Below are 25940 nucleotides of genomic sequence, written 5' to 3' on the forward strand. Positions count from 1 at the left end.
CCACCATGCCCAGTTAATTTTTGTATTTTTAGTAGAGATGGGGTTTCACCATGTTAGCCAGGCTGGTCTCAAACTCCCAACCTCAGGCAATCTGCCCATCTTGGTGTCCCAAAGTGCTGGGATTGCAGGCGTGAGCCACCATACCTGGATAATAATAGATAATATTTATTAAGCAAGCTGGGCATGGTTGCTCACACTCGTAATCCCAGCCCTTTGGGAAGCTGAGATGGGGGAGAAATGCTTGAGCCCAGCAGTTCAAGAGTAGCCTGGGCAACATGGTGAAACCCCATCTCTACAAAAAATTTACAAATTAGCTGGTTGTGGTGTTGTCACCTGTAATCCCAGCTACTTGGGAGGCTGAGGTGGGAGGATGGCTTGAGTCTGGGAAGTTGAGGCTGCAGTGAGCTGTGATTGTGCCACTGCACTTCAGCCTGGGCAACAGAATAAAACTCTGTCTCAAAAAACAAATATTACTAAGCACTTTTTATATGCTTGGCACTAGTCCAAGTATTTTGCCTGTATTAGGGTTATTATAAGGATTCACTGAGTTAGTAACATAAAATACTTAGAAGAGTGCTTGGCACAGAGTAACTGTGAATTATGTTTTTTTTTTTCTGGAAATTAGGAATTGAGGTTATTTGTTAGGAATTGAGGTTAGCTCTCATTTGTGAGAAATTAGGATCTGCGACAAGTAAGAAGTTGTTGAAGAGAGTGGGGTCATGAGGTTCTCAGTGAAACACAGGAATGCTAAGCAGATACCCAGACAGAATTGGTGAGAACAATCTGCCCTAGCGTGTAGCTTCATAAGCACTGCATGCCTGTGCTCAGGAGTAGGCACTAAGAAAACAGATAGCTGGCACTGAGATGGATATGATGACAAAGCAGGGGGAAAGGGAATTGAGAGTCTTGGCAAGAAAACCAAGTGTTGGGCTGGGTGCTGTGGCTCATGCCTGTAATCCCAGCACTTTGGGAGGCTGACGCAGGAGGATTGCTTGAGCCCAGGAGTTTGAGACCAGCCTGGGCAACTGAGACCTTGTTTCTACAAAAAGATAGAAAAAAATTAGCCAGGCATGGTGGCACATGCCTGTAGTCCCAGCTTTGGCTTAGGTAGGAGGGTCACTTGAGCCTGGGAGGTTGAGGCTGCAGTAAGCCCTGTTTGTGCCACTGCATTCCAGCCTGGGCAACAGAGCGAGATCCTGAAAAAAAAGAAAAGAAAATAAAGTGTTGGACTTTGATTGTAACCCAAGAAGAAAGCAAAATGGAGAGGGCTGAAGGTTTAGGAAAACATACACTAGAATGTAAAAGTCTACAAGGGCAGGAGCTTTTGTTCTGTTTTGTTTACTTCTTTGTATCTCCAGTGTCTAGAGCAGTGTATGGGAGAATTAGCATGCTGACACAATTTTGCTTTCTATACTTCATATTCTACTTATGGAATACTCATGACAGTAATTCAGACAGACAGACTCATAATCCTATCAAATCTTCAGATCTACTAATTACCAATTTACAGTAAACCAGGAGGGCAGAAGATGTTAAAGGACAACAATAGGGATATAACATTGCAAGGAAAAAAAAAGGAGCGGGTGGGGAACAGATTAAAAGAGACAAAAAACATTTCAATCATTTGGAAGGTATGGACATTATTGAGATCCTGATTTGAACACATTATAAAAAATTAGGACATAGGCTGGGCCCAGTGATTCATGCCTGTAATCCCAGCACTTTGGGAGGCCAAGGCGGGTGGATTACCTGAGGTCAGGAGTTAGAGACCAGCCTTGCCAACATGGTGAAGCTCCGTCTCTACTAAAAATACAAAAAATAGCTGGGTGTGGTGGCGTGGGCCTGTAATCCCAGCTACTCGGGAGGTTGAGGCAGGAGAATCACTTGAACCGAGACAGAGGTTGCCAGAGATCACACCACTGCACTCCAGCCTGGGAGACAGAGCAAGACTCTGTCTCAAAAAAAAAAAAAAAAAAATCAGGACATAATCGAGGAATATGAACACAGAGTATTTTGTAAGTATTATTATTATTGTTATTTTATTATTATTTTTTGAGACAAAGTCTCACTGTTGTCCCCCAGGCTGGAGTGCACTGGCGCGATCTCAGCTCACTGCAAGCTCTGCCTCCCGGGTTCACGCCATTCTCCTGCCTCAGCCTCCCGAGTAGCTGGGACTACAGGCGCCGGCCACCACGCCCGGCTAATTTTTTGTATTTTTTGTATTTTTTTTTTGAGATGGAGTCTCGCTGTCACCCAGGCTGGAGTGCAGTGGCCGGATCTCAGCTCACTGCAAGCTCCGCCTCCCAGGTTCACGCCATTCTCCTGCCTCAGCCTCCCGAGTAGCTGGGACTACAGGCGCCCACCACCAGGCCCGGCTAGTTTTTTGTATTTTTTAGTAGAGACGGGGTTTCACCATGTTAGCCAGGATGGTCTCGATCTCCTGACCTCGTGATCCGCCCGTCTCGGCCTCCCAAAGTGCTGGGATTACAGGCTTGAGCCACCGCGCCCGGCCAATTTTTTGTATTTTTAGTAGAGACGGGGTTTCACCGTGTTAGCCAGGATGGTCTCAATCTCCTGACCTCAGGTGATCCACCCGCCTGGGCCTCCCAAAGTGCGTAACTATTATTTTTATTTGCTCTGATAACGGTACTGTAATTATGTTAAAAAGAGTCCTTATCTTTTAGAGCTAAACAATTGAAATATTTACATATGAAATGACATGGTATTTGGGATTTGCTTCAAAATACACAGTATGTATGAGCATATGGCAAGACTGGCCATGAATTGATAACTGTTTAATCTGGGTGCTGGTTACATGGGGGCTCATTATATACTTCTCTTAATTGCCATATATGCTCCTCCTCTATAAAACTCTTATCATACTCTAAACAGCAAAAATAGTATGTTACTACTATTTCCACTTCACTTGCTCTCCAGTGGGTATGTAAAGAGGGAAAATAAAAAAGAAAATGGTTATAACAAAGGTAGCCACCTCAAGCCAGGAAGGACAGGGCTAGTACCATAAGATGTATATACTCAACCCCATGAATCAAGCAGGGATTGTTTTTAAGAGTGATGCTATGAGCTACTTTTTAAAAATCAACTTTATTGAAGTATAATTTACATGATAAATTTATACGTTTGTCCATCTCAATCTTGATTGAGATGTATAACTTTTCTTTCTTTTTTTTTTTTTGTGAGACGGAGTCTCGCACTGTTGCCCAGGCTGGAGTGCAGTGGCGTGATCTTGGCTCACTGCAACTTCCACCTCCTGGGTTCAAGCGATTCTCCTGCCTTAGCCTTCCAAGTAGCTGGGATTACAGGCGCCCACCACCACACCCAGCTAATTTTTTGTATTTTTAGTAGAGATGAGGTTTCACTATGTTGGCCAAGCTGGTCTTGAATGCCTGACCTTGCCATCCACCCACCTCGGCCTCCCAAAGTGCAGGGATTACAGGCGTGAGCCACCACGCCCGGCCGAGATGTATAACTTTTCTATCCACATCTCTGCCAACATTTGGTATTCTCAGCCTTTTGGATTTTAGCTATTCTAGTGGGTGTATGGTGCCTCGTTGTGGTTTTAATCTGCATTTTCCTGAGAATAATGTTTAACATTTGTGCTAAATTTTGATTATACATATACCTATTTTTCAATTGTAACAATGTAATAGTCTCTGGGAAATTATTATAACTTTTATTTCTGTATTTCTATATTATTTTATGAGGACTATTATACAATTTGAACTCTACAAGCCGCAGAAAATGATCAGTTTATGGAACTAAGTCCGACTGCCAGGTAAAACTTAACTATGGTATGGTATTTACAGTTTGTGTTGACTAAAATAAGCTCCCAGCTGCCAGATGGAGCTATAATGTTGCCACCTCTACTGCCACCATCTGGTAACATTAAGAACAAATAAAAATACAGAAAACTATACAACTCTGGGTCAGCCAAAGTCAAATTTCCAATGCAACTCTTTCTCACACACAGATCTTTGAAACTATAGAATGCGTTCAAACTGATTGGTTCTTTAGTTTTCATTACTTTTAAATAAACTATATTACAAAAGTGTCAAATAGCAAAATATTTTAATTTTCTCAAATTCAGGGAAGATGCTTTATGAAGTACCTGCTTTTCGATTTGTTCCAAGACCTCTGGCAAATTACCTTAGAACTCTATAGGTATCCTGAGGATAACTGAACTGTTTCCTAACTTAAAAAAATGTTTTCGATGTTTTTAGTCTCTTACTATACAACGTCAAATATTCTCTGGGTTATGCAATAATTGCCCTCTGCATACTCACAAACGTTAACTCCAGTCCTATTTTGTCTCCCTCCCCGCCTAAAAAGCTACCAGGTCACATGCTGGCGGATACGCAGTGGCGGAAACCTAGCAGTGACAGGGAAGGACAGCCAGACTCTGCCTACTGATCTGCAGGTTTCTCCTCCAGTTTGCTCTTACACCGGGGTCCTCCGCCCGGACCTTAGCCCATTCATTTGATGGTTCTCTCCCACTTCGTTCTTCCACTGGGTCCCTTGCTCAGCACCACCCAAAATAACTATCAGCTCAGCGCCTGCTGCACAGCCGCTCCCCGCCCCCGCCCCGTGGGGCTGCACCCGCCAAGGCCCCGGCTCGGCTCCGCGATCACGGTCGCGGCCCCCGGGGTCTCCGAGGGGCTTCTGCGCACTGAGGCAGGCGGAACTGAGAGGGACTCTGAGCGGGCTCCCCTCCTAATGTCCCCTCGCGCCTGAGCAGCTCCGGTCCCGCCAGCGCAAGGTGCAGGTACCAGGGCCACGGCCGCCCAGAGACCGCCGCCCCCAGGACCGCCGCCCACCCGAAGCCCCTGGACGACCCCGCCGCTTACCGGCTTCGGCCCATGGGGCGCCCGGCAGAAGAGGCGTGCGGTCCGTACTCTCTTCGCCATCGTTCCGGGCCAGGTCTCGAACTGGGGACCTCATGACGCCTACGTGGAGCAGGTGTCCTCGCCACCTGGCAGAGAAGGGCGCGCCGGCCCGACAGCGCGAAGCCCCCGGGCCAAACTGGCCGGACCGGGCGGGGCGGGGACGCTGGCACCGCCCTGCGGCCACGTCTTGTCCCCGCGGTCCCTCCCAGAAGCGGCCGCGCCGACTCCGCCCCCGCCGCCATCTTAGGTGTGGGCAACTCTGGCGTGGGTTGGACTAGGGAAGAGGAGTTCTGGGAGTTCTGGCAGGATTGGCGCAAAGTAAGCCCGTCCCGTCGGTCTACGCTTGCCGGGTAGCCGGTGTTCAGACGACAGTCTCCCGCTCCTGCACCCCCTTGTAAAGTGCAGGGGCCGCCTTTCCTGCAGGGAGGATGAGTGGGAGCTTGCGGGTGGGCAGTGGGGACTAGAATTGCACGTAATTATGGGGAGGGCTTCGCCCGAACTAGGGAAGTGGGTAGTGTGCATTTCATAATTTGACATTCACTTGTTAGCACTCAGTTGCCATACTGTTAGCAACCTTTGTACGATCTACCCCGTGACTGTGACGGCATATTGTCCCTAAAATAGGTTTTTTTTTCCCCCCAGACAGGGTCTTGCTCTGTTGCCCAAGCTGGAATGCGGTGGCGCAATCACAGCTCACCGCAACCTCGAACTCCTGGACTCAAGCGATTCTCTTCAGCTCCCCCAAGTAGCTGGGACTACAGGCGCATGCCACCACGTATGGCTAATTTTGTTTTTATTTTTGTAGAGGCGAGGTCTTCTTGTATTGCCCAGGCTTGGTTTCGAACTCCTGGGCTCAAGCAATCATCCTCGGCCTCCCAAAGTGCGGGGATTACAGGCGTGAGCCACAGCTCCCGGCTCTAAAATAGCTTTGAGGTGGAAAAACAGCAGTGGAAATTTGTTGTGTCCTATGATGTTGCTGGTTTTATAGGTAAAAATAATCAACATAGGTAGTTTCATATGGTTCGACCTATGGAATCCTCTGATGTGTGTGTGCATATTATATCACCACAATAGAATTTGGATAGATTGTGCTAGCATTTGCAGACTCTGAGAAAGTGAAACCAGGAAAACCCAGATTGCCTTGGCAGGGCAGATCTGGAGCGCTAATAAAGGCTGTCTCTGTGGAGGTAGAAAATAAGATGTAGATGCTGTCGGAGAGTTTGGTGTAGACAGGGAAGACCCGCAAGCCACTAATTCAGTAAACCAGGTTAGGAGCTTAGTGAGGTCCACGTGGGAACAAAGGGGAGGGTCCTTTACCTAGAAGGGAGGGCGAGGATTTCTGTAGGCATTCCAGATCAGTAAATGCTAGGAAAGTTCTCAAGTTAAAGCAGCAAATCAAGCCTTGTTTCTGAGTGACTGAATTACCATGTAGATTTTTACTCTCTAAGGATTGTAGAAAAACGCCATTTTCAAACTTGATTATGCAGAGTCACCTGGCAAATCCTTTTAAAATGTAGATTCAGATTCAGCAGATCTGGTGTGATGGTTAATTTTATGTGTTAACTTGCTGGATGTCTTTGGATGAGGTTAACATTAAAATCATTGAACTTTGGGTAAAGATGACTCCCTTCCATAATCTGGGTGGGCTTCATTCAATCAATTGAAGGCCTGTCTAGAATAAAAAATCCGACTTCCCCACTTCTCTTCCCTAAGCAAGGGAGACTTCTCCAGCAGAGTGTCCTCAGACTTGATCTGCCCCATAGGTCCTGGGTCTCCAGGCATGTGCACCATCATCTGTTTTGGGTCTGGAGTCGGCCAGCCTATATCATGAAAGCCAAAACTTTATTACCCCAACTACCCAATTGGGGTTATTTCTCTGAGAGCCTGTACATCTGGGATGGGCCTGAGATTCTGTATTGCTAACAAGCTTCCAGGTGACCAAGGTTATAGATAACTTGGGCCAGGGAATACAGGTTGCAACAGACCTGAAAGACTTCAAACCAGAGGAATTCTTTTTTTAAATATTTTTTATTTTAGAAATTTTAGGTTTACATAAACATTGCAAAGATAGTACAGTAAGTTCTCCATACCCTTTGCTCAGTTTGAACTATTAAGATCTTACGTTAGTGTCATGCATATATCATAACTAATGAGCCAGTGTAGATAATTATTAACTGAAGTTCACACTTAATTTGAATTTCTTTAATTTTTACCTAATATCCTTTTTCGGTCCCAGGATCTCATTCGGTCCCAGGATGCCACATTGCATGTCTCCTTAGGCTTCTCTAGATTGACAATTCCTGACTTTCATTGCTTTTGCTGACCTTGACAGTTTTGTAGAGTAGTGGTAGGTTTTGTAGAAAGTGTCTTAATTTGGGTTGTCGAATTTTTTTTGAGAAGGGTTCTCCCTCTGTCATCCAGGCTGGAGTGCAGTGGCACAATCTCGGCTCACTGCAACCTCCGCCTCCCAGGGTCAAGCGATTCTCCTGCCTCAGCCTCCCGAGTAGCTGGGACTATAGGTGCGTGCCACCACTCCTGGCTATTTTTTTGTATTTTTAGTAGAGACGGATTTTCACCATGTTAGCCAAGATGGTCTCCATCTCCTGACCTTGTGATCCAACCGCCTCAGCCTCCCAAAGTGCTGGGATTTACAGGCGTGAGCCACTGCCCCCGGCCTGAATGTTTTTCTTATAATTGGACTGGGGTTATGGATTTTTGAGGGAAAGATCATAGAGGTAAAGGGCCATTCTCATCTTGTAATGTCAAGAGAATGTGCTGTCAACGTATTTATCACTGATGATTATCACTAGTGATGTTAAGCCTCATCACATGCCTGAGGTTGTATTTGTCAGGTGTTTTCACTGTGGAGTTAACTCTTTTCCCCCGGCCTTTTCTCTTTGGGAGGAAATCAGTATGTGCAGCCTTCACTTAAGGGGTGGGGAGTTACCTATACTCCACCAGTTTGAGGGGCAGAATTCTTGGCTCAGTGGAACTTCCACCTCCCAGGTTGAAGCAATTCTCCTGCCTCAGCCTCCCGAGTAGCTGGGACTACACGGGTGTGCCACCACGCCCAGCTAATTTTTGTATTTTTAGTAGAGATGGGGTTTTGCCATGTTGGCCAGGCTGGTCTCAAACTCCTGACCTCAGGTGATCTACCCGCCTTGGCCTCCCACTTATAGGCATGAGCCACCGCGCCCGGCCTTGTATTTATTCTTTAGTTGATACTTTTCCTTTATCAGCACTTTAGACCAGCACTGTTCAGTAGAAATATAATGCAAGCCATAGATGTAATTTTAAATTTTCTAGTAGCCATATTAAAAAAGTAAAACAAAGCAAAACAAAATGGGGAAATTAATTGTGTAACATGCATTTTTAACCCAATGTATCAGTTCAACATGTAATCAATATAAAATGATTAATGAGATAAGCTCTTTTATTGGTAGTAATTTTTTTTTTTTTTTTTTTGAGATGGAGTCTCACTCTGTTGCCCAGGCTGGAGTGAAATGGCGTGATCTTGGCTCACTGCAACCTCCACCTCCTGGGTTCAAGCAATTTTCCTGCCTCAGCCTCCTGAGTAGCTGGGATTACAGCTGCCCACCATCACACCTGGCTAATTTTTGTATTTTTAGGAGAGACGGGTTTTCACTATGTTGACCAGGCTGGTCTCGAAGTCCTGACTTCAGGCCATCTGCCCGACTCGGCCTCCCAAAATGTTGGGATTACAGGCGTGAGCCACCATGCCTGGCCTGGTACTAAATTTTTGAAACCCAGTGTATATTTTATATCTGCAGCACATCTCCATTAGGACCAGCCACATTTCAAATGCTCAATAGCCACATTGTGTCTGGGTCTACCATATTGGACAGCATAGTTCTAGACCATGTGAGGGCTTACACTCTCTGTCTCCCCCATCCTGTCTTTGGATGGGAAAGGAACACCTTTTGGATAGAGTATGTAGTTCAAAAGCCTCTAGCTGTTTTTCTCAGTTTCTTCTTCTCTTAAATAAAGATAATAATAGAAACATTTTCATAGGGGTTTTGTAAGAATTAGATGATTAAATAAGGTAAGGCATGTAAATTACAGTACTATACCTGGTGGGTATTGTACTGTAATTATTGTATTTCAATATATGTTAGCCATTAGTATTTTTTTTTTTTTTTTGAGACGGAGTTTCTCTCTTGTTACCCAGGCTGGAGTGCAATGGTGTGATCTCAGCTCACTGCAACCTCCTTCTCCTGGGTTCAAGCGAATCTCCTGCCTCAGCCTCCTGAGTTGCTGAGATTACAGGAGCCCGCCACCTGCCCAGCTAATTTTTGTTATTTTTAATAGAGACAGGGTTTCAGCATGTTGGCCAGGCTGGTCTTGAACTCCTGACCTCAGATGATCCGCTCACCTCGGCCTCTCAAAGTGTTGGGATTACAGGTGTGAGCCACCGTGCTTGGCTGCCATTAGCAATTTTTTAGAGTTAAATTTGCTTTGCAAAATGAGTTTACCTATCTTAGGAACAACTGGTTTGATTTTAATTATATCTCTTTTAGGATACATATCATTTTCTGTATGGAATTTTATAGTTGGTAGTTGATTGTTTAATGTTTTAGTTTCCTTTTATAACTGTAGGTTTCCTAGGAGCTGGAACCAAGTCTTATTTATTTTTTGCAACCTGAGCAGATCCTAATTCTCATCCTTTCACTGTGTTCATTGTGTTTCACAGTGCCTTATCATACTGGCCTTGGTGAAATTTTCAAGTATGTAGGAATATATGCAGAATAAAAAGTTAAATGGAGAGGCAGATATTTAAATCACCAATTTAGTAATTAATTACTTTTTGAGACGGAGTCTCACTGTGTTGTCTAGGCTGGAGTGCAGCCGTGCAATCACTGCTCACTGCAGCCTCCACCTCCAGGGTTCAAGCAATTCTCCTGCCTCAGCCTCCTGAGTAACTGGGATTACAGGCACCTGCCACCACAACTGGCTAATTTCTGTATTTTCAGTCAAGACAAGTTTCACCGTGTTGGCCAGGCTGGGCTCGAACTCCCGATCTCAAGTGATCCGCCTGCCTTAGTCTCCCAAAGTACTGGGATTACAGGCGTGAGCCACTGCACCCAGCCTGAACCATTAATTTAGACTTGATAAACTTGGTGAAGGAATTTTTTGGTGAACAGTATGGTTCTATAAAATAACCCTTTTTTGCCAGACGCGGTGGCTCACGCCTGTAATCCCAGTACTTTGGGAGGCCAAGGTGGGTGGATCACCTGAGGTCAGGAGTTCAAGACCAGCCTGACCAACATGGATAAACCCCGTCTCTACTAAAAATACAAAATTAGCCAAGTGTGGTGGCGCATGCCTGTAATCGCAGCTACTCGGGAGGCTGAGGCAGGAGAATCACTTGAACGCAGGAGGCGGAGGTTGCTGTGAGCCGAGATCATGCCATTGCACTCCAGCCTGGGCAACAAGAGCAAAACTGTCTCAAAAATAAAATTAAAAAAAAATTCTTTTTTAAATACCAGCTTTTCCTCTAAAATAAATTATAATAAATTATAAAGATTATTGGCCAGGCATGGTGGCTCATGCCTGTAATGCCAGCACTTTGGGAGGCAGAGGTGGGAGGATTGCTTGAGCCCAGGAGTTCAAGACCAGCCTGGATAACAAAGCAAGACCCCCATCTCTATAAAACAAACAAACAAACAAAAACCTAAAAGAAAAAATTGGTCGGGCGTGGTGGCTCACACCTGTAATCTCAGCACTTTGGGAGGCTGAGACGGGCAGATCACCTGAGGTCAGGAGTTCGAGACCAGCCTGGCCAACATGATGAAACTCTGTCTCTATTGAAAATACAAAAATTAGCCGAGCATGGTGGTGGGTGCCTGTAATTTCAACTATTCTGGCTCAAGCAATCCGCCTGCCTTGGTCTCCCAAATTGCTGGGATTACAGTCATGAGCCATGGTGCTCGGCCTGTTACCCCTTTTAAAAACTTTTCAATAGTAGCTTTTTGCTTAGATATTCACATTTTTGATTGTGCATCCCATCACTAAACATTTTGAATATGCACTGATAAGGGCAGGACAAGATATCTTTCCTCACGCATTGTATGGGGCATGGCTGACACTCGTATAACAAAAGGTTAACAAGATCAGATAACAGATAACAAATTTAATCAAAGTTTTATGTGATATGGGAGCTTCAGAAATGAAGCTTCAAAGACCCAGGGCAAACTCTCTCTTTTTGTGCTTGGGTTCAGTGAAGAATGGAGAGCTGTGTAGAAATGTGATTGAATAAAAGAGTATGATCTAGTGGCAACAGACTGAGCGTGGGGAAACCCAGCAAAGCTTGTCAGTTCAAAATCTTAGTCTCTGTGTAGCATTCTTTCCTCCTGGATATTGGACAGGGTGACTTTGGAATGAAGGCCTTCAAGGGAGAAAGGACAAGTGAACTTTCTAGGTTTTATCACTTGCTTTGGGGGAAAGGGGTTCTAGTTTCTATGACCTGCCTTGGAGAAGAAGAATCCCGGTTTGTATTACTCAGTTTGAAGAAGAAAGAGGACCGGGAGACAGGAGGGCAGGAGAAGGTCAGAGAGACCTTGTTTCCGAGATTGCTTCTGAGGCTTCCCAATCTCCTTTAGTTCAAAGTACTCAGCATGCCAAAGTGCCATACTTTGGGGTATCTTTTTCTGAGCCACAACATATCCAATATGTATATATTTTTCTGTAAAGTACACACACACTATAAACACTCAACAAACACTTTAAAAAGGATGAATTGCAGACTATTGATAATCATATAAGGAACTCAACTCAATGGCAAAACCCACAAATAATCCAATTTAAAAATAGGCAAAAGACCTGAATAGACATTTCTCAAAAAGAACACATACAAGTGACCAGCAGGTATATTAAAAAATGCTCAGTATCACTAATTGTTAGGGAAATGCATACCAATACCACAATAAGATATCATCTCACACTACTTAAAATGGCTATTACAAAAATACAAAAAAATGACAAATTCTGGTGATGATGCAGGGAAAGAGGAATGCTTGTACGATGTTGGTGGGAGTGTAAAGTAGTACAGCCATTATGGAAAACAGTTTGTAAGTTCCTCAAATAACTAAAAATAGAACTATCATATGATCTGGCAGTCCCATTGCTAGGTATATATTTAAAGAGAGGAAATCAGTATATTGGAGAGGTATCTCCACTCCCATGTTTATCATAGCTCAGCTCTAGTCTCAGTAGCCAAGATATGAAATCAACCTGTGTCCATCAACAGATGAATGGATAAAGAAAATGTGGTATGTATATACGATGGAATATTATTCAGCTGTAGAGAAGAATAAAATCCTGTCATTTTATTATACATGGATGGTACTGAAGGTCATTATGTTAAGTCAAATAAGCCAGGCACAGAAAGACAAATTCGTATGTTCTTATTCATATATGAGAGCTAAAAAAGTGGATCTCATGGAGGCAGAGAATTGAATAGTGGTTACCAGAGGTTGGGAAAGGTAGAGAGAAGAGGGGATGAAGAGAAGTTGGTTAATGGGCACAAAAATACAGTTAGATAGAAGCAATAAATTCTAGTATTCAATAGTGTAGTAAGGAGACTATAGTTAACAACAATTTATTACATATTTCACAATAGCTGGAAGAGAATTAGAATGATCCTCACACAAAGAAGAGATAAATGTTTGAGGTGATGGATATTCCAATTACACTGATTTGATCATTACACATTGTATACAGGTATCAGAATATCATATGTATCCCCAAAATATGTATAACCATTATATAGTAATGAAAAGGTCATCTAAATAATTAAAAAGGACGAGAAAATATATAAATGTTCTGATTTTTTTTCTGGATCATTTGCACATGCTCTTGGGTGTGTGCACCCCACTTTGGAGATCACTGTCTGGAGGATAAAATCAAAATTCTTTGGTATAGATCACAAGGCCTTTACAAACTGGCCACAGCTGACATTTCCAGTCCCATCTTCCACAACTGCGGCCACCTGTTCTGTGCTGCGCACGTTGTTCTATTCATCGAACTTCATACATACCCTGTTTTCCTTGTGTTGTTTCCTCCACCTGTTTGCTTCTTTTGTGTATGGTAAGTTCTTATTTGTCCTTTGAGGCTAAAAGATAACCTTTTATTTAATGATTCCTTGATAATCTCTCTCTTACTCTGTGCTCTTATGTATATTGTACACACCATTGTTATAGCATACTGTGTTAAAGTTATCTAAGGCAGTTGAATAGTATGTGAGTCATTCCTTGAGAGCAGGAACCTTGACTTATTTTTCATTTCCTGCTTTAAGCAGAGACAAGTATTTATGGAGCTCCATATTATCTGTAAGGCACTGTCCTGGTTGCTATGGGAGTATACACTATCAGTGGAGCAGATAGATGTACAAAATGTATAAGTATGGTTTCTGCTTTCAAGGAGCATATAAGTGAAAGGCACCTTTTTTTTTTTTTTTTTTTTTTTTTTTTTGAGGCGGAGTCTTGCTCTGTCGCCCAGGCTGGAGTGCAGTGGCGGGATCTCAGCTCACTGCAAGCTCCGCCTCCCGGGTTCCCGCCATTCTCCTGCCTCAGCCTCCCAAGTAGCTGGGACTACAGGCGCCCGCCACCTCGCCCGGCTAGTTTTTTGTATTTTTAGTAGAGACGGGGTTTCACTGTGTTTGCCAGGATGGTCTCGATCTCCTGACCTTGTGATCCGCCCGTCTCGGCCTCCCAAAGTGCTGGGATTACAGGCTTGAGCCACCGTGCCCGGCCGAAAGGCACCTTGAAGGAAATATTTCTTAAAACTGTGCAAGTGAAATATAAAGTATTTTCCTAACAGTTATGGAAGTCAGAGGACATATTTTTATATCTATTTTCTATTAAGCAAGTGCCATATGATTAATGTATTCCAGAAGAAGAGGGATTAATATTTTTAGCAAAGGGTTTCAATAATGGAATCTGGACATACTTTCCCATATCCTATTTCCTCTAGGCAGCTGTACTGTCAGATGTCCTCAGATAGTGTTCAAAATATAATCAAAATAGGAGAGGCATTTTTGCGTAGTTTTCTATTTATCTTATGGCATGCACTCATTGTTTTTATAGCAGAATTTGGATTTCCTCAGTGCTTTTCAACTTAACAATTGGGTAGTTCCAAACAAATATACAAGAAAAAAACAAACAACCCCATCAAAAAGTGGGGAAAGGATATGAACAGACATTTCTCAAAAGAAGACATCCATACAGCCAACAGACACATGAAAAAATGCTCATCATCACTCGCCATCAGAGAAATGCAAATCAAAACTACAATGAGATACCATCTCACACCAGTTAGAATGGCAATCATTAAGAAGTCAGGAAACAACAGGTGTTGGAGAGGATGTGGAGAAATAGGAACACTTTTACACTGTTGGTGGGATTGTAAACTAGTTCAACCATTATGGAAAACAGTATGGCGATTCCTCAAGGATCTAGAACTAGATGTACCATATGACCCAGCCATCCCACTACTGGGTATATACCCAAAGGATTATAAATTACTCTACTACAAAGACACATGCACACGTATGTTTATTGCGGCACTATTCACAATAGCAAAGACTTGGAATCAACCCAAATGTCCATCTGTGACAGACTGGATTAAGAAAATGTGGCACATATACACCATGGAATACTATGCAGCCATCAAAAAGGATGAGTTTGCATCCTTTGTAGGGACATGGATGCAGCTGGAATCCATCATTCTTAGCAAACTATCACAAGAAGAGAAAACCAAACACCGCATGTTCTCACTCATAGGTGGGAACTGAACAATGAGATCACTTGGACTCGGGAAGGGGAACATCACACACTGGGGCCTATCATGGGGAGGGGGGAGGAGGGAGGGATTGCATTGGGGAGTTATACATGATATAAACGTCATGCACATGTACCCTAGAACTTAAAGTATAATAAAAAAAAAAAAAAAAAGAAAAACTTAGAAACTTAAAAAAAAAAAAAAAAAAACAATTGGTAGTTCTTGTGACATACCCAGAGAGATAAGAGTATGATTATAACCATTTTAAAGAGGAAAACTAACAGATGGCAACTGAATGAGTTGTCCGAGGTTAGTGACAGCCACTGTTACAATTCAGATTTATTGCCTTTCATAGTATTCAAATTCTAGGTGGTGCTTCTTCATAATTGTCTTAATTTTGTACATGTTGTATGTTATTTTTGCATCTTAAAACTTGGAGCACAATTTCAGTTAGTCTTGGAAGTCATTTCAATGATAGCTATATAATATGTGGTCAATTGCTTATTACAAATTATGTGGCATTTTCTTTGTCAATTTCAGTTACTTGCTTTAGGGGAGCTGAAAACACAGCCACTGTAAATATATATATATATATATATATATATATATATATATATACATAAACACACACATATATAAACACACATATATATTTATATATAAAATATATATATAAACACATTATATATATATACACACACACACACATTAGTAATGTTACATCTGTGAAAAGCTTGGAAGAGAGCAATCTTTCAAATCTAAACACATTGAACAATGTAAAACGACTTGTCACAGTTTTATCTCTTTTTTTTTTTTTTTTTTGAGATAGAGTCTCACTCTGTTGCCCAGGCTGGAGTGCAGTGGTATGATCTCGGCTCACTGCAATCCCCACCCCCTGGGTTCAAGCGATTCTCCTGCCTCAGCCTCCTGAGTAGCTGGGATTACAGGTGCCTGCCACCACACCCAGCTAATTTTTGTATTTTTAGTAGAGACGGGGTTTCACCATCTTGGTCAAGCTGGTCTTGAACTCCTGACCTCATGATCCACCTGCCTTGGCCTCCCAAAGTGCTGGGATTACAGGTATGAGCTACCACACCCGACCAGTTTTATCTTTTTGACTCCAGAGAATTTGAAATAAATCAAATTTTGCAGGTATTGTAAAATATTAGTGGAGCAGATAGAAAATCAGCTGGTAGAATCACACAAGGAACAGAATGACCTTTAGATATGAGCTAAAAGTGCATGCAAAGCAAGTAAAAATTGCAAGACTCAGGCAGATTAAAAGATTAAGGTTCAAATCTATTCTTTTAAGTCATATGTGAAGCTAAAGCGGGCTGTTGAGTCAGCCTTCCCTGTTAATCCTTTTTAGTCCAAAATCTTTTCACACATCATATATTCATATTTTCTGACCAAGGAAATACACAGGGGCTCAGAAACTAATTGCTGTTGTTTTATAACAGGGAAAAGTCTCAGAATCAGTGGAACTAAAAAGCTGCTATAATGAAGTATAATTGATATATGAAAATTGCACTATTTAATGTAGACAATTTGATGAGTCTAGACATATACCCACATCTCTGAAACCATCACCACAATTGAAGTAGACACATACAGCACCTTCCGTATGCCTTTTTGGTTTCTTCTGGTTGTTGTGAGAACACCTAACATGAGATCTACCCTCTTAACTTTTTAAGTGCACAGTACAGTATTACTAACTGTAGGCACTGTGTTGTACAGCAGATCTCTAGAATTTATTCACATTGCATAACTGAAGTTTTGTAGATACTAAACAAAAACTCCCTATTTCCTCCCCCTCTAACCCTGGCAAGTTCATTCTATTTTTTGCTTCTATATGTTTGACTATTTTAAATAACTCATACAAGTGGAATCATGCAGTATTTGAACTTCTGTGTCTGGCTCATTTCACTAAACATAATGTTTTCCAGGTTCATTTCATGTTGTCACAAATGACAGTATTGCCGTCTTTTTAAAAGCTGAGTAATATTCCATAGTATGAACATACCAGATTTTCTTTACCCATTCATCTGTAGATGAAAACTCGAGTTGTTTCCATGTCTTGGCTATTGTGAGTAATGCTACAATGAATATGAGGAGTGCAAGTATCTCTTCAAGATACTGATTTCAATTCTTTTAGATATATATGCAGAAATGGGATTGCTGGATCGTATGGTAGTTCTATTTTTAATTTTGTGAGGAGCCTCTAAACTGTTTTCCGTAGTGGCTGCATGATTTTACATTACTACCCTAAGCATACAAGGGTTCCCTTTTCTCCACAGCCTTGCCAACATTTGTTACCTTTTGTTTCTTTGATAATAGCCACCCTAACAGGTGTCAGATAATATCTTGTTGTGGTTTTGATTTGCATTTCTCTGATGATTAGTGATGTTGAGCATGTTTTCAAGTATCTGTTGGCCATTTATATGTCTTCTTTTGAGAAATGCCTATTCAAGTCCCTTGCCTACTTTTTAATAGGATTATTTAGGTTTTTTTTGCTACTTACATATTTTTGGTATTAACCGTTTGTCAAATGTATAGTTTGCAAATATTTTTTCCCATTTAGTAGGTTGTCCTTTCTCTCTGTTGTTTCCTTTGCTATGTAGGAGCTTTTTAGTTTGATGTAGTCCTACTTGTCTAGTTTTGCTTTTGGCTTTGTTGTCTGTGCATTTGGTGTCATATCCAAGAAATCATTGCCAAGATTCTGTATTTCTATGTTTTTTTCTAGGAGTTTTAGAGTCCTGTTTTTTTTTTAGTGCACTGCACTAAGGAAATGGGATGGGTGGTTTATGGCAGTCTGATGACTGTGAGATTGGGAGAATATACACAACCCTGAAGTTACTCCTCTAGGAGAAGGGAGGAATGAATGTACACATCATAAGAAACTATTTATTTATTTATTTATTCTTTAAGCACCGAATATCACTCAGGACATAGAAAACATTTGAGAGGCTACTGGGATCTCTAGCCTGGCCTATTGGTAAAGGTCTTTCTCTGCTGAAGCCAGTCCATAAATCAATGGATTTTGATATTTCATGTTAAAACATCATCACAACCTACCAATTAATACAATTATAGCGGCCGGGTGCGGTGGCTCAAGCCTGTAATCCCAGCACTTTGGGAGGCCGAGACGGGTGGATCACGAGGTCAGGAGATCGAGAACATCCTGGCTAACACTGTGAAACCCCGTCTCTACTAAAAAATACAAAAAACTAGCCGGGCGAGGTGGCGGGCGCCTGTAGTCCCAGCTACTCGGGAGGCTGAGGCAGGAGAATGGCGTAAACCTGGGAGGTGGAGCTTGCAGTGAGCTGAGATCCGGCCACTGCACTCCAGCCTGGGCGATAGAGCGAGACTCCGTCTCAAAAAAAACAAAAAACAAAAAACAAAAAACAAAACAACAAAAAACAACAATTATAGCTCTTTTTCTGATAAATATATTCTTTGAGTTTTATATAAATTCAATAATTTAAGATGACACAGTAGAGTTTATGATGTATAGAGAAGCTGTGATTAATTCTTTTGAAAAGAAATAGCTGGATTTTCATTTTTTAGGTGTTCTTTTAATAGGGCACATTTATACTGGTTTTTCCATTCAGTAATTTCAGTAAAATGAGAAATGTAGTCATGCTTAGTTTATCTTTATTTATTTTTTTAATGAAAAGATTTAATACTTCACTGGCAAGTATCTAGAGCAGAGCAATAGTTTATCTATTTAATTGAATTCCTCATGAATAAAAATTGTAACCTTGTAAGTCAGTAGTTATAATGCTAATGAATCAGAATAGTTCAATCCTGTCTATTTAAAAAAAATTCCATCAGAATTGGTTATATCAGTTGGTGAAATGACTCCAATCCCTATGATAGGCTTCTGTGTGGAAATAAACAAACACAAAGACCCCAAAGAACAAATACCCAACAACAGAAAACCAAAACTTAATCTACAGAATGTGATTGATCTACTCCCTAAACCCCAAGTAAAAGCCAACAGCAATAAGTAGATAATTAAGCATGCTGTGTGGTGACATCCTTACATATAAAGGAAAGCACAAGGCTGAGGTGAGACAATTCCATGAGGCCAGGACTTCAATGCTGCAGTGAGCCAAGATTGTGCCAGCCTGCCAGTTGGGGCAACACAGTGGGACCTGGTATCTAAAAATAAAAAATAACAATAAAGTACTTCAACTAGGTCTCAGTTTTAACTTGTGAGTATAAAATAATGAGATGTGTGAAGGAGAGAGATCTAAAAATTAGTTAAGACAGTTCTAGAACAAAAGTTCTAAAAGTATTTTGAAGGATAGGACAATTGAGAAAAGGCATTTAATCTGTTAAATTTGCATTCTCTTTCACATTAATTTGTGTTTATTTGAAAAAAATTTAATACCTCTATTGCTTTATCATTACATGATTGTCTCTCATGTAGCAAGGTTGCCAGCTTAGCCATTGTGATGTCAAGAGAGGCAGATCCGGTACAACACTTTTCGTGGAGAAGAGCCTCGGTGAGTTAATAAGGTAATGATAATGCCTTTTATGGGGACAGCAGGGTTGCTTTTGTTTTTCCTGGAAAAAAATCATGAGTGGACTGTGGGGAGGACTTTTGCCTGAAGGAGAAGAGATGATCATAGTAAAGCCAGAAACTAAGGTTATTGATATGGTTTGGCTCTGTGTTCCCATCCAAATCTCATCTTGTAGCTCCCATAATTCCCATGTGTTGTGTGAGGGACCTGGTGAGAGATTATTGAATCATGGGGGCAGATCTTTCTTGTGCTGTTCGAGTGATAGTGAATGAATCTCATGAGATCTGATGGTTTTAAAAGCGAGAGGTACCCTGCACAAGCTCTGTTCTCTTGCCTGCTGCCATGTGAGACGTGCCTTTCACCTTCTGCCATGATTATGAGGCTTCCCCAGCCACGTGGAACTGTTAGGTCCAATAAACCTCTTCCTTTTGTAAACTGCCCAGTCTCAGGTATGTCTTTATCAGCAGTGTGAAAATGGACTAATACAGTTATTAACTTCTTAATAACTCTGGCAACAGTGCTTGCAAGCTAAAATTCACATGAAAAGAATATACCTGCCACTGCTTTGGTCCAATGAAGTAAGAAGCAAAAGAAGATGAATACTCAGTGCCTGGTATGTGTCAGACACCACAGTAAACAGTTACACATGTTATTTAACTCTCTAGCATCCAGTGTTTGGTATCTTAAATTTCTTTTTCTTTTTCTTTGAGACAGAGTCTCGCTCTGTTGCACAGGCTCAAGTGCAGCGGTGTGGTCTTGGCTCACTGCAGCCTCCGCCTCCTGGGTTCAAGCAATTTTCCTGCCTCAGTTTCCTGAGTAGCTGGGATTACAGGCATGCACCACCACGCCTGGCTCATTTTTGTATTTTTAGTAGAGACGGGGCCTCTCCATGTTGATCAGGCTGGTCTCAAACTCCTGACCTTGTGATCTGCCCGCCTCAGCCTCCCAAAGTGCTGGGATTACAGGCGGGAGCCATTGTGCCTGGGCGTCCCCCCCAAAAAAAATTTAACTGAAGTAGAGATGGGGTCTCGCTATGTTGTCCAGGGTGGTCTTGAACTCATGGGCTCAAGAGATCTGCCAGCCTCAGCCTCCCAAATGCTGAAATTACAGGTGTGAGCCATGGCACCCAGCCATGTTTGGTATCTTTATAGTCATTATATAGTTGAGAAAATCTGACATCAGAGAGAGTAACCTGCTTAAGCACAGGAGTTAGAATGTGTGTCAGGCTTCCTCCAAATCCCATGCTTTTTCCATGCTGAGTTCCAGTAGATCATTTATGTATTCCTCATGCACAGGGAGGTAAAGACGGTAGATAGATGGAACAAATTTGGCAAAATAATCTATAGTAGTTGATTATCTTATTCTTTGCCTGGTGTAGATTTGAAATTTTTCGTAATGAAAAGGTTCTTTAAGGAATATACCGTTTTCAAAGGATTGTGCTGATCTGTTTCCTCATGACAGTAGGGTATAAGAAATGGAATTAGAATATTGTCTAGGTTTCCAAATCACCACCTGTTGCACAACAATGAAGAGGGACAGGGTGGGGATGACTGGGTTTTAACTAAGTAATAATTGGAATTCCTTTTGAAGCCTTGTGTTGTATTGACCATCAAATCCAAAGGTAGGATAATTTCCTGAAAACTTTATCATAGCATTCAATGTATACGTTCCCTTGCCTAAGTAATCAGAAATAAACCAATGAGAAACAATGACTCTGAGATAGAACTGAAGCTATCATTGAAAGTCCTTTCAAGCCTGGGCAACATGGTGAAACCCTGTCTGTACTAAAAATACAAAAAATTAGCCAGGGTGCACGCCTATAGTTGCAGCTACTTGGGAGGCTGAGGTGGGATGATGGTTTGAGCCCTAGAGGCAGAAGTTGCATGAGTCCAGATCGTGCCACTGCAATCCAGCCTGGGCGGAAAAAAAGGAAGTCCATCCCTTCTAAGCTTTATAAAGTTATGATAGCATTAATTTCCTTAAACCAGTGTCATAACATTTAATTCACTCATTCCTATGCCTAATCAGAAAATGTCAACAACGAAAACACTCACTCTGAGACATACTTGAAACTATCAAAATAATGTTGGCCGACTAAGCTTTGCCAGAATGGTCGGAATCATATATATGTAGTCTTTTCAGATTGGCTTCTTTCATTAACAATAAGCATTTAAGGTTCCTTCATATTGTTTCATTGTTTGATAACCATTTATTTTCTTTTTCTTTTTTTTTTTTCTTTTTTTTTGAGACAAAGTCTTGTTCTGTCGCCCAGGCTGGAGTGCAGTGGCATCATATCTCACTGCAACCTCCGCTTCCTGGGTTCAAGCAATTGTTCTGCTTCAGCCTCCTGAGCAGCTGGGATTACAGGTGTTTGCTATCACAACTGGCTAATTTTTGTATTTTAAGTTGAATTGGGGTTTCACCATGTTGGCCAGCTGGTCTCCAATTCCTGACCTCAGGTGATCTGCCTGTGTCGGTCTCCCAAAGTGCTGGGATACAGGCGTGAGCCATCACCCCCGGCCTGGGGTGACAGTTTTTGTATAATTTGATTTATGTCAACTGAAGGGATTAAAAAAAAAAATGTCTGGCCAATAAAGAGCTAAAGCTAGTCAAGGTCTACCAAGTAGTGACTCTTTCTTTCTTTCTTTTTTTTTTTTTGAGATAGAGGCTCTCTCTGTCTCCTAGGCTGGAGTGCAATGGCATGATCTCGGCATACTGCAGCCTCCCACAGGGTTTCACCACGTTGGCCAGGCTGGTCTCAAACTCCTGACCTCAAATGATCCACCGACCTTGGCCTCCCAAAGTGCTGGGATTATAGACATGAGCCACTTGAGGTCAGGAGTTCAAGACCAGCCTGGTCAACATGGTGAAACCCTGCCTCTGCTAAAAATACAAAAAATTAGGCCTGGTGGCATGGCGGTGACTCATGCCTGTAATCCCAGCACTTTGGGAGGCCGAGGCGGGCAGATCACAATGTCAGGAGTTCGAGACCAGCCTGACCAATATGGTGAAACCCCGCCTCTACTAAAAATACAAAAATCTGGGCATAATGGCATATGCCTGTAATCCCAGCTACTAAAGGTTGCACCACTGCACTCCAGCCTGGGTGACAGAGCAAGACTCCATTAAAAAAAAAAAAAGAAAAAAAAAATTAGCCAGGCATGGTGGCACATGCCTGTAATCCCAATTACTCCAGAGGCTGAAGTAGGAGAGTAGCTTGAACCCAGGAGGCGAGGCTACAGTGAGTCAAGGTTGTGCCACTGCACTCCAGCCTGGGTGACAGAGTGAGACTCCATTTCAAATAAATAAATAAATAAATAAAACAAAAACTAGCCAGGCATGGTAGTGCTCGCCTGTAATCCCAGCTACTCGGAAGGCTGAGGTGGGAGAATCACTTAAACCTTGAAGGTCAAGGTTGCAGTGAGCCAAGATGATGCTGCTGCATTCCAACCTGGGCAACAGAACGAGACCTTGTCTCAAGAAAAAAAATAAAAGAATTACTTTTTGGCTGGGCGTGGTGGCTTATGCCTGTAATTTCAGCACTTTGAGAGGCCAAGGCAGGCAGATCACCTGAGGTCAAGGGTTCGAGACCAGCCTGGCCAACATGGTGAAACCCCATCTCTACTCAAAATACAAAAATTAGCCAGGTGTGATGGTGCACACCTGTAATCCCAGCTAGTAGGGAGGCTGACGCAGGAGAATAGCTTGAACCTGGGAGGCGGAGGTTGCAGTGATCTGAGATTGTGCCACTGCTCTCCAGCCTGGGCAACAGAGCAAGACTCCCTCTGAAAAAAAAAATGACATTTTTTTTTTTTTTTTTTACAATTAGGAGCATCTTTTCTTAGTTTTATCAATAACTGTATTACCATTGTCACACTGTGCTCTAGTATGAATGTTTATGTTCCTCCACCCACTACCCCAAATTTGTATGTTGAAACCTAATCACCAATGTGGTGGTATTAGGAGGTGGAGCCTTTGGGAGGTGATTAGGTCATGAGGGCAGAGTCCTCATGAATGAGATTAGTGCCCTCATAAAAGAGGCCCCATGAGAACTGCCTTGCCCCTTCTACCATGTGAAGACACAGCAAGAAAGTATTATCTATGAACAAGGAAAAGGGTCCTTACCAGACACTGAATCCACCAGCACCTTGATCTTGGACTTCCCAGCCTCCAGAACTGTAAGACATAAATTTCTGTGTTTATGTCTATTTTGTTACAGCAGCCTGAATGGACTAAGAAACATTGTTACAGACATATCTTTTTTTTTTTGAATTTTGAAATGGAGTCTCACTCTGTCACCCAGGCTGTAGTGCAGTGGTGTGATCTTGGCTCACTACAAACTCGATCTCCTGGACTCAAGCGATTCTTCTCTCTCAGCCTTCCAAGTAGCTGAGATTACAAGTGTGCATCAGCTCGCCCAACTAATTTTTGTATTTTTTATAGAGACAAGGTTTTACCATGTTGGCCAGGTTAGTGTATATATATGCATATACATATATACATGTATACACATGTAAAATTTATATATATATAATTTTTAAATTTTAAATGTATAGAGATGGGGTCTTGCTATATTGATCAGGCTGGTCTTGAGTTCCTGGCCTCAAGCGATCCTCCCGTCTCGGCTTACCAGAGTGTTGGGATTACAGGTGCAAACCACTGCTGCTGGCTTGTAACAGAAATATATGTTCTCTTTCCCTTGATTTTACCCAGTAATCATTAACTCTGAGACACGAGAAAAGAATGAGGCTATGTGGGGTTCATGTGGTATCTCCAATAATATGTTGCATCAACTTCCTTGACCACTAGGTGGCAGGCTGGTGCAGAATGGCAGCTGCTAGGGAACCTGGACAGTGTTCTGACTGAGTTCTATGGACACTAGCAGGATGATAACCATCTGCAGCAGGCTTTTCCTGTATTCAGAATGTAAAATGTAGATGAACTCAAGTATCTGTCACCTTATGGACCTTCAGCCCCAACTGCTATTCTTCATTTCTGCTTTAGACCTTCATACACAAAAAACTAAGTGTCTTATTGAGGAAAATTTTTATCTTAATGTTATTCCAGGGGTCCTTAGATAGACATCTGGAATGAAGAGGGGTCACACTCTAAGATTTTGAGTCATTTCTGAAAACTCATAAAAACATGTAACAAAGATTAGAAAACAAAACAAAACAAAACACCAAAGAATCCAGAAGTGGTGATGGGAATTGTAAAGAATGTATTAACTATGGTCCCTGGAGAGACACTGCAGCTCAAGAGAATTATCTTCACTTTTCACTGTTTATGAGAAGTCAAAGGTTTCAGGATGAATTGGCTTTCAGGGGTCCTTCCTTGGTGAGGTGAGGATCCAGATCTTTTCTCTTCCACTTTACTCTTTTCTCCTTTGTAATGGTATTACCTCCAGTATTGGGAGGGGGAGGCCAGTGTCTCAACCAAAATAAAGAAACTTTTGCTCTTAAGCTTTTTAGATTGAACAAACTCCATTTTGGAGACTGACAAATTGATCTGCCATAAATGACCTCCATGGGAGTGACGTTGTTGTCTGGTTGAGCTACTGCCTCTGGTGCTTGAATCTTTCCAGACTCTCCCCTTCCCTCCCTCCTTCCACCACAGCTCTTGTCTTTCATGGCCTGACTTCTGGTTCCAGTGCTAGCCTTTCCCCCTGAGGTGAGCTATTTTATATCCTTGCTCAGTATTCCAAAGTTGCCTTGTTAGTCCTGTTGCTGTGTTATTGATGAGGCTTTACGACTGGCACCTGAACTTCTTACTGATACTACTCTTCTGTTTTGAGACTCTTAGTGCTAGTCACACTCAAGGCAATTCACTTTTACTTTTCTCATTTCCCTGTAGTTGCTTTATGGAAACAAATTAATAGAAAATTCAAGAGAGCCATGCGTAGTGGCTCACGCCTGTAATCCTAGCACTTTGAGAAGCCGAAGCAGGCAGATTGCTTGAGCTCAGGAGTTTGAGACCGGCCTGGGCAATATGGTGAAACCCTGTCTCTACTAAAAATACAAAAAATTAGCCAGGCATGGTGGCTCATGCCTATAGTCCCAGCTACTTGGGAGGCTAAGGTGGGAGGATTGCTTAAGCCCAGGAGTTTGAAGCTACATTGAGCTGTGATTGTGCCACTTCACTCCAGCCTGGGTGACAAAGCAAGACCCTGTCTCAAAAAAAAAAAAAAAGAAAAAAAGAAAGAAAATTCAAGAGGCTTTACAGACATATTTTTAGGAACTTATAAGAGTTCAGTGAAGAGTTCAGTAGGGTTGTTGAATACAAGCCCAAAATGCAAAAAATCTTGTATATCACCAATAACCCATCAGGTAATGAAATAAAATAAAATGCACCATTTACAAGAACATTAGGTCTATAAATCTGACACAGGATACGTAGACATTTATGGAGTAAAGTACAAAATATTATTGTAGTACACAAAAACATCAATATGGAACTATACCATGCTCATGTATAGGAACATTCAGTTTCATAAAGGTGTTGATTCTAAGTTAATCTACAAGTTAAATGGAAACATGATGGCAATAAAAATGCCATCACACTTTTCCCTCTGGAACTAGACAGACTAAAATTCAAATGGAGAAGTAATAGTCTGAGAACAGTCAAAAACAGTTCTGAAAGAGAACTAAGGGAGGAGCTTTGCCTATTAGATATCAAAACCTAACACAAAGTTATATTAATTAAAGCATGA

General features: G+C 42.0%; 1 protein-coding gene and 1 long non-coding RNA gene across 6 annotated transcripts in view; one reads left to right on the top strand and one right to left on the bottom strand.

The window, feature by feature from the left end:
- Positions 1-5086, bottom strand: part of SLC17A5 (solute carrier family 17 member 5) — a 59696-nt gene extending 54610 nt beyond the window's left edge. For 2 of the 4 annotated variants that reach the window (XM_033217679.1, XM_033217678.1), the window contains exon 1: positions 4866-5086. In XM_033217679.1, the coding sequence (XP_033073570.1) occupies positions 4866-4959 (94 nt within the window). In that variant the 5' untranslated portion in view covers positions 4960-5086. The remainder of the gene's footprint in view (positions 1-4865) is intronic. The other 2 variants (XM_033217680.1, XM_033217677.1) reach the window with 1 other exon arrangement.
- Positions 5087-5633: 547 nt separating this feature from the next.
- Positions 5634-25940, top strand: part of LOC117087456 — a 39061-nt gene continuing 18754 nt past the window's right edge. For both annotated transcript variants that reach the window (XR_004438816.1, XR_004438817.1), the window contains exons 1-2: positions 5634-5679; positions 19138-19226. This is a non-coding gene — a long non-coding RNA (uncharacterized LOC117087456). The remainder of the gene's footprint in view (positions 5680-19137; positions 19227-25940) is intronic.

The sequence above is a fragment of the Trachypithecus francoisi genome, unplaced genomic scaffold, assembly GCF_009764315.1.
Source record: "Trachypithecus francoisi isolate TF-2019V2 unplaced genomic scaffold, Tfra_2.0 Lachesis_group10, whole genome shotgun sequence".
NCBI lineage: Eukaryota > Metazoa > Chordata > Mammalia > Primates > Cercopithecidae > Trachypithecus > Trachypithecus francoisi.